The sequence below is a fragment of the Tachyglossus aculeatus genome, chromosome 20, assembly GCF_015852505.1.
Source record: "Tachyglossus aculeatus isolate mTacAcu1 chromosome 20, mTacAcu1.pri, whole genome shotgun sequence".
Taxonomy (NCBI): Eukaryota; Metazoa; Chordata; class Mammalia; order Monotremata; family Tachyglossidae; genus Tachyglossus; species Tachyglossus aculeatus.
The window spans coordinates 21,460,897-21,478,345 of record NC_052085.1 but is presented as its reverse complement, the minus strand read 5'-3'; the positions used below and the strand labels follow the sequence as shown (position 1 = coordinate 21,478,345).

Sequence of the window (17,449 nt, the reverse complement as noted above, 5' to 3'; positions counted from 1 at the left end):
AAAGAAGTGAAATGACTTGCCCAAGGTCACATAGCAGACAAGTGGCAGAGCCAGGATTAGAACTCAGGTCCTTCCGACTCCCGGGCCCATGCTCTATCCACTGGATCATGCTTTTTTGTTTGTTTTTAGTAGTATTTGTTACATGTTTTCTATGTTCCAGGCACTGTTCTAAGCTCTAGGGTAGATACAAGCTAATCACATTGGGCACAGTCCCTGTCCCACATGGAGCTCACAGTCTTCATCCTCATTTTACAGATGAGGTAACTGAGGCATAGAGAAGTAAAGTGATTTGCCCAAGGTCCCACAGCAGGCAAATGGCAGAGATATGTGGGATTAGAACCCAGATCCTACTAACTTCCAAGCCCGTGCTCTACCCACTAGGCCATGTTGGGAAGCTTCCCATCACATCAGGGACAGGGAAAGGATTCCATCATGTGTTTTCTAAGGATATGACTAAAATTGCATCCTTGGATACCCCGGGGGAAGACTTCTCTACTTGGATAAAACTCAGAATGGTTCCATCAGTAGAAGACTGTGCGGCTGTTTGCTTTAATGTAGTGCAGGAAGTGAGAGGATGCTAGCGCTTTTCATATAATGGCATTATATGAAAATATAATGGCATTTGCTAAATGCTTACTATGTGCCAAGCACTGTTTTAAGCACTGGGGGGATACAAGGTAATCAGGTTGTCCCACATGGGGCTCACAGGCTTAATCCCATTTTACAGATGAGGTAACTGAGGCAGAGAGAAGTGAAGTGACTTGCCCAACTCTGAAAAACAGTATCCTAGTGAATTTCTCAGCATTTCCCTTCTAGACCCCTAAAAAGTCCCAATGTAAGAACTCTACCTTTTCTCTGCAAACAAATGTCTGGTTGTTTCAAATAAGGAAAATGTGCTTTTCTCTAATCTTTAATTATAAAATGGAAAATAATGCTACATTGTCAAATTGGGCCACCAATTGGAGGTAATAAATTCATTGTTAAGCGGAAATCTGGAAAACCAGAGGGCTGAAAACATAAATTTGGATTGGATTAAAATGAGCAATCAAATATACCCAGCCTCCAAAAGGGCAAGGATTAGGATTTAAGCAAGTGTGAAGGCTGAGCCATAATAATCTGTAAAATTCACTCAAAATCTTCCTTAATTCAAACAGTGATTACTTTGAAAATTCCTACTGACTTGGTCAGAATGACAGAGTATCAGTTATCATAAAAAGTTATCTGTGTCTACCTTTCCATCCTCTTTGAGTTATAAGTACTTATTTCACTGAGATTGGAACATCTTTGAAATTCTAAATGGTCAGAAAGGCAGGAATGTATGTTCACGATTCAGTGCTCTTCCCCACACATATTCACTTTCCAATTCAAAATGTTATTTTTTTCCTTAAGCACATTTGACCTTTCGAATATCAACTTCGTGATTTTAAGCCTTCTTTCTTTCCATAACACCATCAGCATATAATAATAATATTAATGATGGTATTTATTAAGCGCTTACTATGTGCAAAGCACTGTTCTCTAAGCGCTGGGGAGGTTACAAGGCGATCAGGTTGTCCCACGGGCTCACAGTTTTAATCCCCATTTTACAGATGAGGCAACTGAGGCCCAGAGAAGTTAAGTGACTTGCCCAAAGTCACACAGCTGACAGTTGGCGGAGCCGAGATTTGAACCCATGACCTCTGACTCCAAAGCCCATGCTCTTTCCACTGACCCACACTGTTCCTCTATGCATCCAATACTTTTCTGTGCCTATCCTTACAAGCTTTTTGATGATCCTGAAGCACTTGAGTAAAGGCAAAAATAACAAAGTAATCCTGCTCCGTTTAAATTGTTGTTTATGAAAAAAGACTGTGTAGAGAACAGAACATTCTAGTGCTGCTTCATTTCTGTCTTTAAACACTAAAGAACTGTAATGATTGCTGTGATATGTTCCAAGAAAGAAAAAAAGACTCATCATAACTTCAATCTATTTCCTCAGTGAGTCTCTAACCAGATCAAATTCTGAACCACCTGATTTTTTAAAGCAGCAACTTTAAAATTTTGTGCAAGATGTGCTTTTCATTATTAACGTGGTGTGTTGTGGGGGGGAAAATCTGCATGTAAAATATTTTCTTCAGAGTTCTTCACGTTAAAAAGATATGTGATTTGAATATTTGATTTCTAGGCCTATGATGATATTGTTTTAAGGTCTCCTGGTTCTATACAAGTGATAGCAAAATTTTCTGGTTATAGAAGAAATGACAAATAAGGTAGTCAGCGAATCACAGACCATCATTTCCCAAATGGTCCTTCCAGATGATAGAGAGATGATGTAATTGTAATGAGTGAAGTAGCTCAGCCTAGTGAATGGAGCCTGGGAGTCAGAAGGACCTGAAATCTAATCCCTGCATTGCCATTTGCCTGCTGTGTGACCTTGAGCAAGTCACTTTACTTCCCTGTGCCTCAGTTACCTCATCCGGAAAATGGAGATTAAGACGGTGAGCCCCATGTGGGATGTCCAACCTGAACAGCTTGTGTCTGCAACAGTGCTTAGAACAGGGCTTGCCGCATAGTAAGTGCTTAACAGATGTCATTATCCTTATCATAATTCAGTGTTTTAGAGACCACAGAGGTGATACAAGGACTGCAAGGAATGATGTACATTCCTTCTTCTTCTATATTCTTTTAGACTTTGAGCCCGTTGTTGGGTAGGGATTGTCTCTGTTGCTGAATTGTACTTTCCAAGTGCTTAGTACAGTGCTCTGTCTCTATATGTTGCCAACTTGTACTTCCCAAGTGCTTAGTACAGTGCTCTGCACACAGTAAGCGCTCAATACAATTGATTGATTGCCCTGCACACAGTAGGTGCTCAATAATAATAATAATAATGGCATTTATTAAGCACTTGATATGTGCAAAGCACTGTTCTAAGCACTGGGGAGGTTACAAAGTGATCAGGTTGTCCCACGGCGGGGCTCACAGTCTTAATCCCCATTTTACAGATGAGGTAACTGAGGCACAGAGAAGTTAAGTGACTTGCCCAAAGTCACACAGCTGACAATTGGCAGAGCTGGAATTTGAACCCTTGATCTCTGACTCCAAAGCCCGTGCTCTTTCCACTGAGCCACACTGCTTCCCCAGTATATATTCCCTCAATATATACGATTGATTGAATGAATGAATGAATGAATGTACAATAGCAGGGGCGTGAACCAAGAAGCTCCAAACCAAAAATGACAATAATGATTATTGTGGTATTTGTTAAGTGATTACTATCTGACAGGCACTGTACTAAGCGCTGGGGTGGGTACAGCCTAGAAGCTGTTTGGATAGAGAGGAAAGGTGGACAGATTCCCTGTCCCAAATGGGGCACACGGTCTTAATATTCACTTTACAGATGAGATAACAGGCACAGAGAAGCCAAGTGACTTGCCCAGAGTCACACAGCAGACCCGAGATATGAACCCAGCTCCTTCCGACTTCCAGGCTCGTGCTCTCTGCACTGATTGATTGACTAGGAAAGCCCTTGTGGAAGCCTTGCTTCAATAGGTGAAACAGTATGCACATTAAGCCCGCTTGTCTTTTTAATCCCAGGCAGAAAGCAATAGCTACAGTGTCATTTCCAGCAGTTGCTGCAAATTACCCCCGTCTCCTCTTCTAAATGACTCTTCCCAAATGGGCACCCAAAAAGACGGCTCGCTTGCCCTCACAATTTGGGGCCAGACTGTTTATACTCCAAGCCTAGCCAGAGGCTCCCCATGGTGACGGCAGGGAAAGTGGGATGGGGCTGAAGGCATGTAGAAAAGCTTGAAATGTTTTCTATTGGTAACGTGGATAAGGTATTGTCGGTGTTCTCTGATTAGGCTTGGAGGTGGGACTGAAAAAAAAATCACCACACCAATGAGTTTGCCCATTTAAATCAAATTGCAAAGTTCTGGTGGGCAAGGACCATGCCTTTTAATAATAATATTTATTAAGTACTTACTATGGGACATGCACTGTCAATCAATCAATCAATCGGATTTATTGAGCGCTTACTGTGTGCAGAGCACTGTACTAAGCGCTTGGGAAGTACAAGTTGGCAACATCTAGAGACAGTCCCTACTCAACAGTGGGCTCACAGTCTAGAAGGGGGAGACAGAGTGCAAAACCAAACATATTAACAAAATGAAATAAATAGAATAGATATATACAAGTAAAATAGAGTAATAAATATGTACAAACATACATATTTTGTATGGAAGGAGGGGGCTCAGTCTGGGAAGGCCTCCTGGAGGAGGTGAGCTCTCGGTAGGGCCTTGAAGGGAGGAAGAGAGCTAGCTTGGCGGATGGGCAGAGGGAGGGCATCCCAGGCCTGTCCTACAAGATTATCAAGATTATCAAGTAGGACACAGTCAAATAGGGTTCACAATCTACGTGGGAGGGAGAACACGATTTGAATCCCCATTTATTTTAATACATGAGGAAACTGAGGCCCAGAAAAGTGACTTGCCCAGGATCACGCAGCCGGCAAGTGACCGACCTGATATTAAAACCCAGGTCCTCTGATTTCCCAGACCTGTGCTCTTTCCAATAGGCCATGTTGTTTCCATTGTAGCCTTCAAGCCCTTAGTATAGTGTTTGGCACACAATAGGTGCTCAATAAAAACTATTGAATGTCTAATTAGATGGAAAAGACTCTATTAAGCTTAGCTGGATGCTGAAGGTCAGGTTTGTTCACTGCAGTGTTGGATGCACTAGAAGATTCTAATTCATCTGTGTGGAAATGAAAAGCTCTGTGTTGTTACTTAGAAAGATCTCCCCCACTTCCCAAACCCTGGACATTTTATTGTTCAAATCTACCGATGAACCCCATTTTCCCAAATCCCTCAACCTTCTCTGCCTGTCGATCTGTTCACCGCCTTCTAGACGTTTACCCAATGTCAGTTCCTCCGGTTCAATTTAATAGGTATAATCAAATGAATTCACTTTCCCGAAAGCGCTGGCACGGGTTTATAATCACTTCTTGGAAATGATCTAGCCACAATGCAACACAACAAATTAGGCTAATCATATGGTATTTACTTCATCCTATGTTTGTTCCAGCTAGAAACTGAAATTGTCTTGGTAATTGTATGCAAATCTCTTTTCCGAAATCATCACAAGAAAATTATGTATTACCACCTCCTTTCTCTCAGAAAAGTACAAAAGTAACCTTTTCAAAACAAAGGAAATGACTAGCCCTAGCTTTGTGTATAATACAAATAGTATTATTTACAGTAAACAGCTTGGCGTGTGAAAATAAACTGATATTTTACATGTTGAGCACCGCTTCTGTATGTAATTTATGATGGCAGTAAGGGAAACACGTGACACATTATTAATGAGATCTGCAGGATCTAAATTTAGAGACAGTTTAGTTTAGACACAAACGGTATGAAATTTATGATAAAATACTTAAACTATAATCTGATCTATCAATCAATGATTTTTATTGAAGCCTTACTGGGTTTAGAGTGCTTAGAGAGAACAATACTACAATCTTTTGGAGGAGTTTACAAGGTTCACAACCATAAGTCTATATATGGAGAGTTGGTTTATTTTGCTTTGCTTTTAATCTTATTTCTTCAAAGACTTCAATTTTGCCTTTATAAATCAAATCACTTTCAGTGACAAGGCCAGAGCTACAAGTGTTCTCAAAAAGTTTGTCAAACAATGTCTACTTCATTTCACAGGCTCTTCAGTGGTTGTCTAGCCCCGGATGGAAATAAGGGATATTTTAATGGAAGGAAAATGAGTTGTACCCTCTAAAGATGGACGGACACATGTAAAAATAAATAAATAAATAAATCCCCATATGTCATATTTTATTCCTGTGAACACTTATGAGGCTGGATAAGTTCCCCCATATGTAATAATTTACAAAGCACTGCTGATTTAATTTTGGTTTAGATTTCTAAAATTGTCTGCTTAAAAAAAAAGCCTCTGGTTGCTGGAATTAGAAAGGACAAAATGAAATATAGATGCAGTTGGTCATATTGTATCTTGCATTTCTGACAGCAGATTGACAGAAGCATCCGGTTTTCTAAGGATCTGAGTCCAACTCGGAACATTTGTATATTTTGACTGTCGTATTTGATAGCTAGATTATTAAATGAGCATATATTTAATCAAGTTCAAGGAAAACTCATAATAATCACATTCCCTGTCCACAACATGTTTACAGTCTAGGGGGGAATAATTGTGCTTTCTGTTAAGCATTTATTATACGCCAAGCACTGTGCTAAACGCTGGGGCAAAGAAGCAGCAGGGCCTAATGGATAGAGCATGGATCCAGCTCTGCCACTCGTCTGGTGTGTGACCTTGGGCAAGTCACTTAACTTTTCTGTGCCTCAGTTACCTCAGCTGTAAAATAGGGATTAAGACTGTGAGCCCCATATGGGACAGGGAATGTGTCCAACTGAATTGCTTGTAGCTACCCAGTGCTTAATACAGTGCCTGGTACATAGTAAGCGCTTAACTAATATACAATAATAATTATTATTATACAATATGATCAGGTCGCACCTGGGGCTCACAGCCTAAGCAGGAAGGAGACCAGCTATTGAATCCCCATTTTGCAGATAAACCTATGTCTTTTACTTTTATTGTATTCTCCTTAGCAGTTGGTGGAATCCAGCTGCAAATTTTCACTAAATTCCCCCAAAGGACCTGCTTTTAGTATTTTGTTGTTGTTGTTTTTCTTGAAGGATACTCGATACTTCAAGCAATCATGGAAAAAGCGGGACAAAACGGTTGGCAGGTCAGTGCCATTTGCGTGGAAAACTTTAACGACGCCAGCTACAGGCGACTTCTCGAGGATCTGGACCGAAGACAAGAAAAGAAATTTGTGATAGACTGTGAAATAGAGAGACTTCAGAATATTTTAGAGCAGGTAAGTCTGCCTAATGTCATTGTAACCCAGTGTAGTCTGGGTCAGGAATTCAGGTTAGCAAGTCTGTTCAAACGTATTATGCTTTTCCCTAATGTGTTAGTCTGGGAAGTAAGAGGAGGGAGAAGGAAAGAGAGAAGTGCAATGTAGTAAGTACTTGGTTGAGACCCGGAGATTAAGATGAAAAGCTTATGATGAGTACTGACCGAATGATATTTAGGACTTAAATGCTAGCAAAGCAGTATCCTTAAGAGTTTATCTGTCCAGAATGTGGCTATTCAAGTCATCTAAAAGAAGAAATGGTGCCAGTTTTTCATTTTGACCCAGGCTTCGTACACAATTTTGGGCAAAAGATTTTCAAGTAATTTGATAGGTTGCATATCCACCTTTGAAACATTAAACATTGTGTTAACCTGTAAGGAAAATTTGTGTGAATGTGGAAAGAATAAGACTGAATCAAGTGCTATAGATCTACTTCAAAATATAATCAATTTTCCCCAATTTTGAGGAGAGTGCAAATTCAATAATTGTATTTACTCACAGTAATTATCTCCATGGCATCATTTCCCCATTACCCAGGATTTTTTTTTAAGAGGAAGTAAAAGCAGCATGGCTTAGTGGAAAGAGCAGGGGCTTGGGAATCAGAGGACATGGGTTCTAATCCCAACTCTGCCACTTGTCTGCTGTGCAACCTTGGGCAAGCCACTTAACTTTTCTGTGGCTCAGTGACCTCATCTGTAAAATGGGAATGAAGACTGTGAGCCCCACTTGGGACAACCTGATTACCTTGTATCTATCCCAAAGCTTAGAAGAGTTCTTGGCACATAGTGAGCACTTAACAAATACCATAATTATTATTATTACTTTATAAGAAGCAACAGTGGCATGCATTGGGGTAGGAAGAGTCAATCGCATGTATTGAGAGCTTACTGTGTGCAGAGCACTGTACTAAGCGCTTGAAAGACACTATAACAGACACATTCCCCACCCGCAACAGGCTTTGAGGAGAAGGATCAGAATACAGAAGCACTGTTAATATGGACTCCTGTTTATTCACCCTAGACTTGTGAATTTTGGGCTAGAAAGAGAGGAAGGGAAGGATGATTACCGTGATTCTGTGAGGGCCTCTTTCATTCATTCATTCAGTCAGTCATATTTATTGAGTGCTCACTGTGTGCAGAGCACTGTACTAAGTGCTTGGAAAGTACAATTCAGCAACAGAGACAATCCCTACCCAATAACAGGCTCTTGTATGCACCATCTGGGAGTGTGCACTAGAAGAGATTCAAGTCTCAAGTGCCCGCTTACTTTTTCTCTTCCTTCTCCCCTCCTTGTATCTTCCTTTGATGACCAAGAAATAGCCTCTCCCCTATTCTGGGGTGGCAAAACTTATGCCCCAAGTGTGCCACTCACTCCAGTAAATATGGTAACTGTAAAAGCCCCACAGGCTGGATTTTAGAAGAAATTCGTGTGTTTTTTCAACGATTTTTTCCACATGTAGTCCTGAAGAGCTGAACCAACCTTCCAAAACGCTAGTAAATTATGAGCTCAATTCAATTTCAAAAACCCAGTAAAAGCTCCCATTTGTCAGCCAAATTTGAATACCTCCTTAACAAGGCAGGGAAATCGAATAGTATTAATGTCAGTGGTTTAAATTTACAGGAAAATGTATTGAAGCAATAAATATTCACATAACCCAGGATAGTGTGAACAATTCTGAAAGTCTGGGTTGCATGGTCTGCTACTGGTTTTCAAAAAAATGCAGTAACTGATTGCCATCTAGTGGTTTAAAATGCTTGCTTGCCTCATGGATCCTCAAGGTTGATGTACCCCCAGTGAAACACAATTTTGATTTGCTGCGTGGAACTTTCAACCATGGACTTTAAGCGTTTTTCATTTTCAATTATTGATAAAAATGTCCTTAAAATTTCCAATTGGTTTTATAGGATAGTGCTTGGTCTTCAGCGGTATAAAGCCTATTCAAAACCAATCTACCGTCTTTCCAAACGGCCCCTGTTCTAGCCAAAATGGTGTAATGAATGGAAAAGGCACCAGCCTGGGAGACAGAGGATTTAGGTTCTAATCCCCAGCTCTGCCACTTGCTTGCCGTATGATCTTGGACAAATCATTTAAACTTCTATGTACCTCAGTTTCCCCATCTGTAGAATGGGAATTTAATACCTGTTCTCCCTCCTACTTCAACTCCCCATGCGAGACAAGTAGTGTGTCCTACCTGATTTTCTTGTCTCTGCCCTAGTCTTCAGTACAGCAGTTGGCACATAGCACATAAATACATTATTATTATTATTATTATTATTATGGAGCTTTCAAACGACTAGAATGAGTGCAGCCACCATGAAACAGATAGAGAACATTTGTATTTTATTTTTTACTAGCGCATGCACAGCCTTTCAGATTTTTTATTTGCCTTGGTGAGTTCCTCTGCCTTGTCAAATATATCCATTGTAGAGAATATCTGAGGGCACTGGGTGCCATTACTGACTCATCTCAACCACAGTATTGTGAAGGATGCATTCTTCTTACGGAAAAGATCAGTTCCATAAATTCAGGGTCCCTTTTCCTGAGGTTATGTTTACATTTTAATCAGGTACTGTTTTTTTTTTTAATATCTGGCCTTAAAAGGAAACTCAGGTTTTAATTTTCCTAAGGTCATTCATGATTAAGCTGGTTTTCCAAGAGTCCCATTACAAGTAGGAATCCTGTTGTGAAAAAACCCACTTAGGAGTAGGAAATTGAAACTCAGAAGCACACTGCCCCATTTTGGAGGATCAGATAGTTGCTATAAAAGAAACACAGGGTATTTGAGAACTCAATCTAAGCTTTTAGAATAAGCTCTAGGTTAAATGAGCCTCTTGTTAAGGGAGACTAGAAAAGTTATTTTTTGTCATTTCAAAGCCACCACAGTTTTGGGCATGAGGCTTTTCTACTCCTCCTTATGCGAACATTGGACTCAAGGGATCATCTGCTTATATGGAGTAATGGTCTTCAAGTCTTGGGGTTTTTTGGTGTGTGCTTTTGTTTTTTTAAAACAGTATTTGTTAAATATTTACTATAGGTCAGGCATCATAAGTACTGGGGCAGATATAAGATAATTGTGCTGGACACAGTTCCTGTCCAACATGAGGCTCACAGTCATACCCCGCTTTACAGATAAGGTAACTGAGGCACAGAGAAGTTCCATGACTTGCCCAAAGTCACAGCAGAAAAATGGCACAGTCGGGATTAGATTTTTAAGGATGGAGACTACACAACCTTCCTCAGGAAACTGCTCCAATGCTTAATCATCTTGACGGTTCTCAGTAATGCTCAACAAAAGCCCCTTCTGCTACAGTTTAAACTCATTTCCCCCCATTTAAACACAACTTAACTCATTTCCCCTCTGAAGACATAGAAAGCAACTGGTTCGTATCTGCCTTATATAAAAAAAAATTAATCTCCTTAAAAAAGCCATTCCCTCAAAGATTTACTCATGCATTCATTCAAGCACAGTACTAAGACACATTCCTGCCTACGACAAGCAGAACCAAGGCATGATCTCGGGGCATCCCGGTCCCTTTCCAAGCCTCTGTGATTTTCAGAGCCTCTTCCCCTCCCCATACCCCCGCCGCTCCCAGCACTTCACAATAGTAATAATAATGGTATTTCATAAGCACTTACTATGTCTCAAACACTCTTCTAAGTGCTAAGGTCGATACAGGATAATCAAATTGGACACAGCCCCTGCCCCACATGGGGCTCCCAGTCTTAAATTCCTGTTTTACAGATGAGGTAACTGAGGCACAGAGAAGTGAAGTGACTTGCTCAAGGTCACACAGCAGACTGGGGCGGCGTTGGGATTAGAACCCAGGTGCCTCTATTCATCATGCCACTGACTGATTAGCTGATTGCATGACAGATTGAATGTAGTATTAAATAAGGGATTAAAGTAATACACCGCTTTTTCTGCTTGTGCTTCACCTTCCTAGCCTGCACCTTGCCTCTCCACCCTAGCCAAAGCCCTGGGCTTGTGAGGGGAGGCAGCATCAGTCAGACTGGGCTTATCCCACCCTGCCCCATCCCACCTCTGTTCCATAGTTTGGGCCAGGAAGAATAGGAGTTAGCATCAACATTGCCCATAGCAGCATTGTAATTAAAGTTCAAGCAAAAAAATATTTCTGAAGCAAAAGGGGTGTATGGAAATCTAGGAAAACAGGATAATGGGGCAGAGGGAGGAGGTGGCGGAAAGGGATTTATGGCTTCACTTTCCTTACATGTTGGGCTGGAGAAGTTCTCAAATAATTACATATGGCTCCACCATTCATTCATTCAATCATATTTATTGAGCATTTGCTGTGTGCAGAGCACTGCACTAAGCACTTGGGAGGTACAAGTTGGCAACATAAAGAGACGGTCCCTACCCAACAACGGGCATTCACAATATAATCACATTTTCGAGGAGTGAAACCAGCTTGAATCATAGAATGTGCCTGGATTTTACAATGGTGGAAATTACAAGGGTTTTATTATAGATAACGGGACTCATCTTCTGTATTAACAATAAAAGAGAACGGGAACAATTCAGAGCAGTTCAAGAGGCTGTTTCATCTAGGAAAACTACACCTGTAGTATTGGAAGGGTTTTATCTGGCCCGATGTTTCTCTTTCAGTGTAAACTGGTGCACAAAGTCCTGGTAAGCATGTTATAACAAAAAAAAAAACACTTAAAAATTGGTTTGGGCCCATTTCTGATATAATCATTCAGTCATGTTGTTGACTAAGTGCCTTGTGTTCAGAGCACCGTAGTAAGCACAAGCAGAAAAAGCGGTGTATTACTTTAATCCCTTGTTTAATACTACATTCACTCTCTCGTGCAATCAGCTAATCAGTCAGTGGCATTTATAGGGCACTCTCTATGTGCAGAACACTGTACTAAGCGCTTGGAAGAATACAACAGAGTTGGGAGATACATCCACTGCCCTCGATGAGCTTACAGTCTAAAGGGGAATGCAATGTAATGCAGAGATTACCCTGGAAAAAAAAACACTAGCAGATATCCAAGTAAAGCCAACACAGAGCATAAATATGAGCTCTGGGAAAATAGCAGGGAACGAGAGGGGGATTCAAATGGTTCCCAAGCAACTGTTACCAGGGAAGAGTTGGTACTTTTCCTGATTTTCCTACAAAACACAGACTGTAAAATGAGGTTATGGAATCTTATGCTGCTCTGCATTTTACCTTAGCAGTAAGAAAAATGGAGCTCAGAATAGGAGCCTTTTGAGATGGAACAAAGTTACTTATTCTAAGATTAAGGTGAACTGGGTGGATTTTGATTCCTTTGGGATGCCAATAAATGGTTTTTATGTACGTATTATATGTGTAACATGCATATTATATAGCACATGTAAATGTGACTATATTCATTTCTTTTCTAGATTCAGGAGAAAAAAAAAATCAATCAGAAATTGCCCTGTTTTTAAGTTGGAACAGTTTCTTGGGAGGCATATTGCTGTACCTTCCAGACTGTAGGCTCTTTGTGGGCAAGGAATGTGTCTGTTTATTGTTACATCATACTCTCCTTTGCACTTAGTAGAGTACTCTGCACACAGTAAGCGCTCAATAAACGGATTGAATGAACAAATGAATACCCCTGAAGCAGAAAGGGTAATTTAACACAAGTGTAACTTAATCATGCACTGTATTGTAATTGGGGAAACACAAAGTAAATGAAATAAGGGAATAAAGATTGACAGAACAGAGAATAAAATACCCTTATTTCTGAGGCATTACTTTATGTTTTGCAGTCTTCCCCACACTTCTAGTAACAGAGGCTTTATTATGCCAATAAAAGAGCAGCATTAGTAAACCACCAGAATGGGTTAGCAGCTTTGTGACTAGAAAAATTCTGAGTCATTTCTGTCACCAAAAGTATGTATTGGTTACCAACTGTATGTATACTATATGAATACCGTGCTAGACACTTGGAGACCTTTAAACGAAAGTATTTTTTGCTTACTGTTATGATATTTATCAAGTGCTTACTCTGTTCTGGAGCAGATATAAGGAGAATTATAAATAAGGCATTACCCCTTGCCACAAAGAGTTGTCCCCATAGCTATAAGGCCAGAGTTAAAAATCAAGTTTAGGGATGTTACTATACAATTCCAAGGAAAAGGTTCTTCTATTATCAACATCAATGTTTTAACTCACCAAGAAAAAACAAGGCCCTTACTGCCTCAGATCACTGGCCCGTGTGGTTCTGTTTTCGAAAATGAGAAGCAGTGTGGCTTAGTAGATAGAGTATGGGCCTGGGAGTGAGAAGGACCTGGGTTCTAAACCTGTGACTCCACCACTTGTCCGCTGCATGACCTTGGACAAGTCACTTACCTTCTCTCTGCCTCAAATTACCTCATCTGTAAAATGGCGATTAAGACTGTGAACCCCAAGTGGGACGGACTGTATCCAACCTGATTAGTTCTGATCTATCCCAGTGCTTAGTACAGTGCCTGGCACACAGTGAGCTCTTAAGATATACCAAAGAGAAAAAAAAAAATTAAAAGTGACCACAGGATTCTGCAGGGATTTGGCAATCATCTTAAATGTTTAAGGATATATTAGGAAACATCCAAATCCTTCCCTCTACTCCTTAACTTTCTCTCAACTACCTATTATTTACCACTAGTCCACAGATAAGACTTGGTCCGTTAGCTCAAGAAGTTTGCAATCTCATGCAAAAGACAGGAAAAATATAAATGTGTAAAATACATGAATGCACAATGCCAGAGGGGGTGCAAAATACAGAAAAATCTATTTAAAACAGATATTTGTAAATGCTGGAGGTGACTAAATGATAACGGTGTGACTAAAGTTGGAGGAGGAAGTCATCTGGTAAAGCTTCATGTACAAGGTGGGTTTTTAGCACATTCAGAATTTCCTCACACTCACCTATTTGCTCCGTTCAGCTGCTATTCTCCAACCTGCTATCTTCACTCCCCCAGGCCAATTTTCCAACTGGACTTCTAGACCATAAGCTCATCCTCTGGACTGTAAGCTCATTGTGGGCAGGGAGGAACGGGGACTGTGTCAAGCCCAATTTGCTCGTATCCACCACAGTTCTTAGTACAGCATAAAATACTTAATACTATTATTATTATTACTACTACTACTTGGGACAGTACAGTACATGAGTGTTGGTAGACACATTCCCCACTCTCAAATAATTTAGAATCTAGTGAGGGAGACACATTAAAATAAATGAGAACTAGGGGAAGCATCAGAGTATGGATGGATGTAAATGCTATGGCATTGGGGGCGGGAGTTTCAATTTGAGATGAGCGTCAATGGAGAACACTGAAGATGCTGAAAGAAGGATTGATGTCAAATCAATCAATCAGTAGTATTTATTAAGCACTTACTTGTGCAGAGCACTGTACTCGGTGCTTGGGAAATAATACAACAGAAATGATAGGCGCATACCTTGTCCACAGGGAGCATAAAATCTAGAGGAATCAGATCATCAGTGGAGAAAAGTGAGTCTTGCTACTGGGTAGTGAATGGGTTGCAGTAGTTAAAGGCTAGAGGCAGGAAGACAGGAAAGAAGGCAAATGCAATAATCTAAGCACTAAATTGGGATTTGTGGTTATAGGGATGGAGAGAAAGTAGCCAGATTTTTCTCAAGAGTGAGCTAAATGCTTTCCATTCTCTAAGTAGTTTAGTTATTTGTTTTATTTTTTAAAATAGTATTTATTAAGCACTTACTAAGTTCCCAGCACTTTACTACACACTTGGGTAGAAACAGGCTAATCAGGTTGGACACAATCCATGTGTTAGTATGTTTGGTTTTGTTCTCTGTCTCCCCGTTTTAGACTGTGAGCCCACTGTTGGGCAAGGACTGTCTCTATATGTTGCCAATTTGTACTTCCCAAGCGCTTAGTTCAGTGCTCTGCACACAGTAAGCGCTCAATAAATACGATTGATGATGATGATGATGTCCTACATGGGGCTCACAATCTTAATCCCCATTACACAGATGAGGTTACTGAGGCACAGAGAAAATAAGTGACTTGTCCAAGGCCACACAGCAGAGAAGTGGTGAAGCCGGAATTAGAACCTAGGGCCTTCTGATTCCCAGGCCCATGCTCTAACCACTAGGCAATGCTGCTTCCTGTTTAGTTGATTTTTACATCTTTTATGTTCAATGATTCAATCTTCCCCAGATATTATCCTATTATTCCCCACTGTTCCTGCTGAGATTTTTCAAAGCCTGAACTGCCCTATATGAAGAAATCAGGGAGCTTCCTTTTTAACAATTCATCATCACCATTTAGTGAATCACCGGCTGTTCTTTGTAAGGCAAAGAGCTAGCTATGACCCAGTTTTAATAACCCAACATCAGGTGATGAGGTGAACTAATTTCACAGGTGAGAAGATTTCCTTTCAATTGACCTAACACGCCATTCACTCTGACTCTTGGTGGGGGGAAATTAGGCCATTTCTGTGATACTAGAATTCGAATGTTTTACCCAAAATAAATCTTTACTCAGACGAAGCCTGGATAACTGTCAAATGCCGTGACCCTACAGATAAAACTTTCAGCGGAGTTATGGATTTATTTCTCTAGGACTCGTTCATTCTAGTTTTGAGCACAGCATATGCTAAAAGGACCATAAAAGCATAAAAGCTTTCTGGGAAAAACAGGGCACATACAGAAGGAGGCAGAAATTATCAGGGGATAAATGAATTAAACACTCCCTTAATTTAAACCGGTTACTTCTACATCCCCCAATCGTTCTTCCTTGCTTTGCATAAGAATAATGTCATGCTGATACTGAAAGGTCACTTTTTCAGTGTACTGAAACACTGCAAATAAATAAATATTTCTTCAGTTGTACAACTGTTTGCTCCATGAGAAGCAGCGTGGCCTAGTGGGAACAGCCCGGGCCTGGGGGTCAGAGGAGTTGGGTTCTAATCCTGGCACCATCGTTTGCCTGCTGTGTGACCTTGGGCAAATCATTTAACTTCTCTGGGCCTCAGCTTCTTCATTTGTAAAATGGGGATTCAGTACCTCTTCTCTCTCCCCTTAAACTGTGAGTCCCATATGCAACAGGAACTGTGTTCAACCTGATAATCTTGGATCTGTCCCCTTATTGTTGTTACTCATTATTTAAAATTTGAACTGGGTTGAGAAATTGAAGGATAGATCTTATTTCCATTACACTGCATGCTTCATTTTACAGGGGTTTTTTTTTGTTAACCCAGCATTATCTATTTCCAAAGTATCATTTGCACAATTACTAAGAAAGATTTAATTGCAAAGTGCTTGGCTATGAGACTATGTCCAATTTTCTCAGCTAAAGATTTCAGAAGGCTCTATTGCCTCCATTTCATGGTGGGAGGGATTTTTGCCTTTTGAAATCAGATTTTTTTTTTTTTTTAGTGAACACAGGGTCGATACTGAACTTGCATTCCCCTAGGTTAATTAGAAGACTATTGACAAGTCAATGACTCCGGGATTACAAAATACTGCTTAATCTATTCATGCTAAAAACTGTCAGGTTCTGCTAGACAACTGCTGTTGGACCTCAACAGCAGCAGGACAATTATCATTATTACTGATCAGCGTAATAAGCGCTTATTATAATATTTGTTAAGCGCTTGCTTTGTGCCAAAACCCGGGGTCGATATGGTGCGATCAGGTCAGGTGCAGTCCCTTGTCCCACATGGAGCTTACGGAAGGAGGGGGAACAGGTATTTTAGACCCGTTTTACAGAGAGGAAACTGAGGCACATAGAGATTAAGTGACTTGCCCAATGTCACCTAGCAGGCAGAAATAGAGCCTAGGTCTCCTGACACCCAGGCCTGTGCTCTTTCCAGTAGATCACACTAATCCACACACAGTCAGAACCAGATAATGTACTCACAGACCATTTCCTTTTCCCCATTACATTTGAACTTTCTGAGCCAGCCAGGCCAGACTCATAACTGAGCCTCCAGCCCAATTCTCCATTTTCTGACCAACTTCCCACACCTTTTCCCCTGATCTGAACACCCTCCTTCCTCAGCATGGCCTAATGAACAGAGAACATGCCTGGAAATCAGAAGGATATGGGTTCTAACGCCGGCTCCTCCACTTGTCTGCTGTGTGACTTTGGGCAAATTACTTCACTTCTCTGTCAAATGGGGATTAAGACTGTGAGCCCCATGCGGGACACGGACCGTGTCCAACCTGATTAGCTCGTAGCTACCCCAGCGCTTAGTACGGTGTCTGCACTTAATATGCGCTAAACAAATACCATAAAAAAGAACTAATGACTCTGAGAGGTCTGTTCAGTGTTTTTCAGTTGCTTCCCCAACTAAAAAAGATTTAGCTTTTTAAGTGCAGTTAGAAGTGGACCTAAGAAATTCATTCCACTTAGATTAGTGACTAGCAAAAGAATTCAAACGTGTCCATAAAGCAGCAGTTTCTTTCCCATTCTGATAGCAGTAATAGAGTAGTTCAAGGACACTGTGATGGTTATTGTTCTTTTCATTATTACAGCTTTTAACATCTATCAAGCACCACCAG

General features: G+C 40.6%; 1 protein-coding gene across 9 annotated transcripts in view; it reads left to right on the top strand.

Moving 5' to 3' along the window:
- Nucleotides 1-17,449, top strand: part of GRIA4 (glutamate ionotropic receptor AMPA type subunit 4) — a 254,375-nt gene that overhangs the window by 152,104 nt on the left and 84,822 nt on the right. For all 9 annotated transcript variants that reach the window (XM_038762187.1, XM_038762188.1, XM_038762191.1 and 6 more), the window contains one exon: nt 6,708-6,892. In XM_038762187.1, the coding sequence (XP_038618115.1) occupies nt 6,708-6,892 (185 nt within the window). The remainder of the gene's footprint in view (nt 1-6,707; nt 6,893-17,449) is intronic.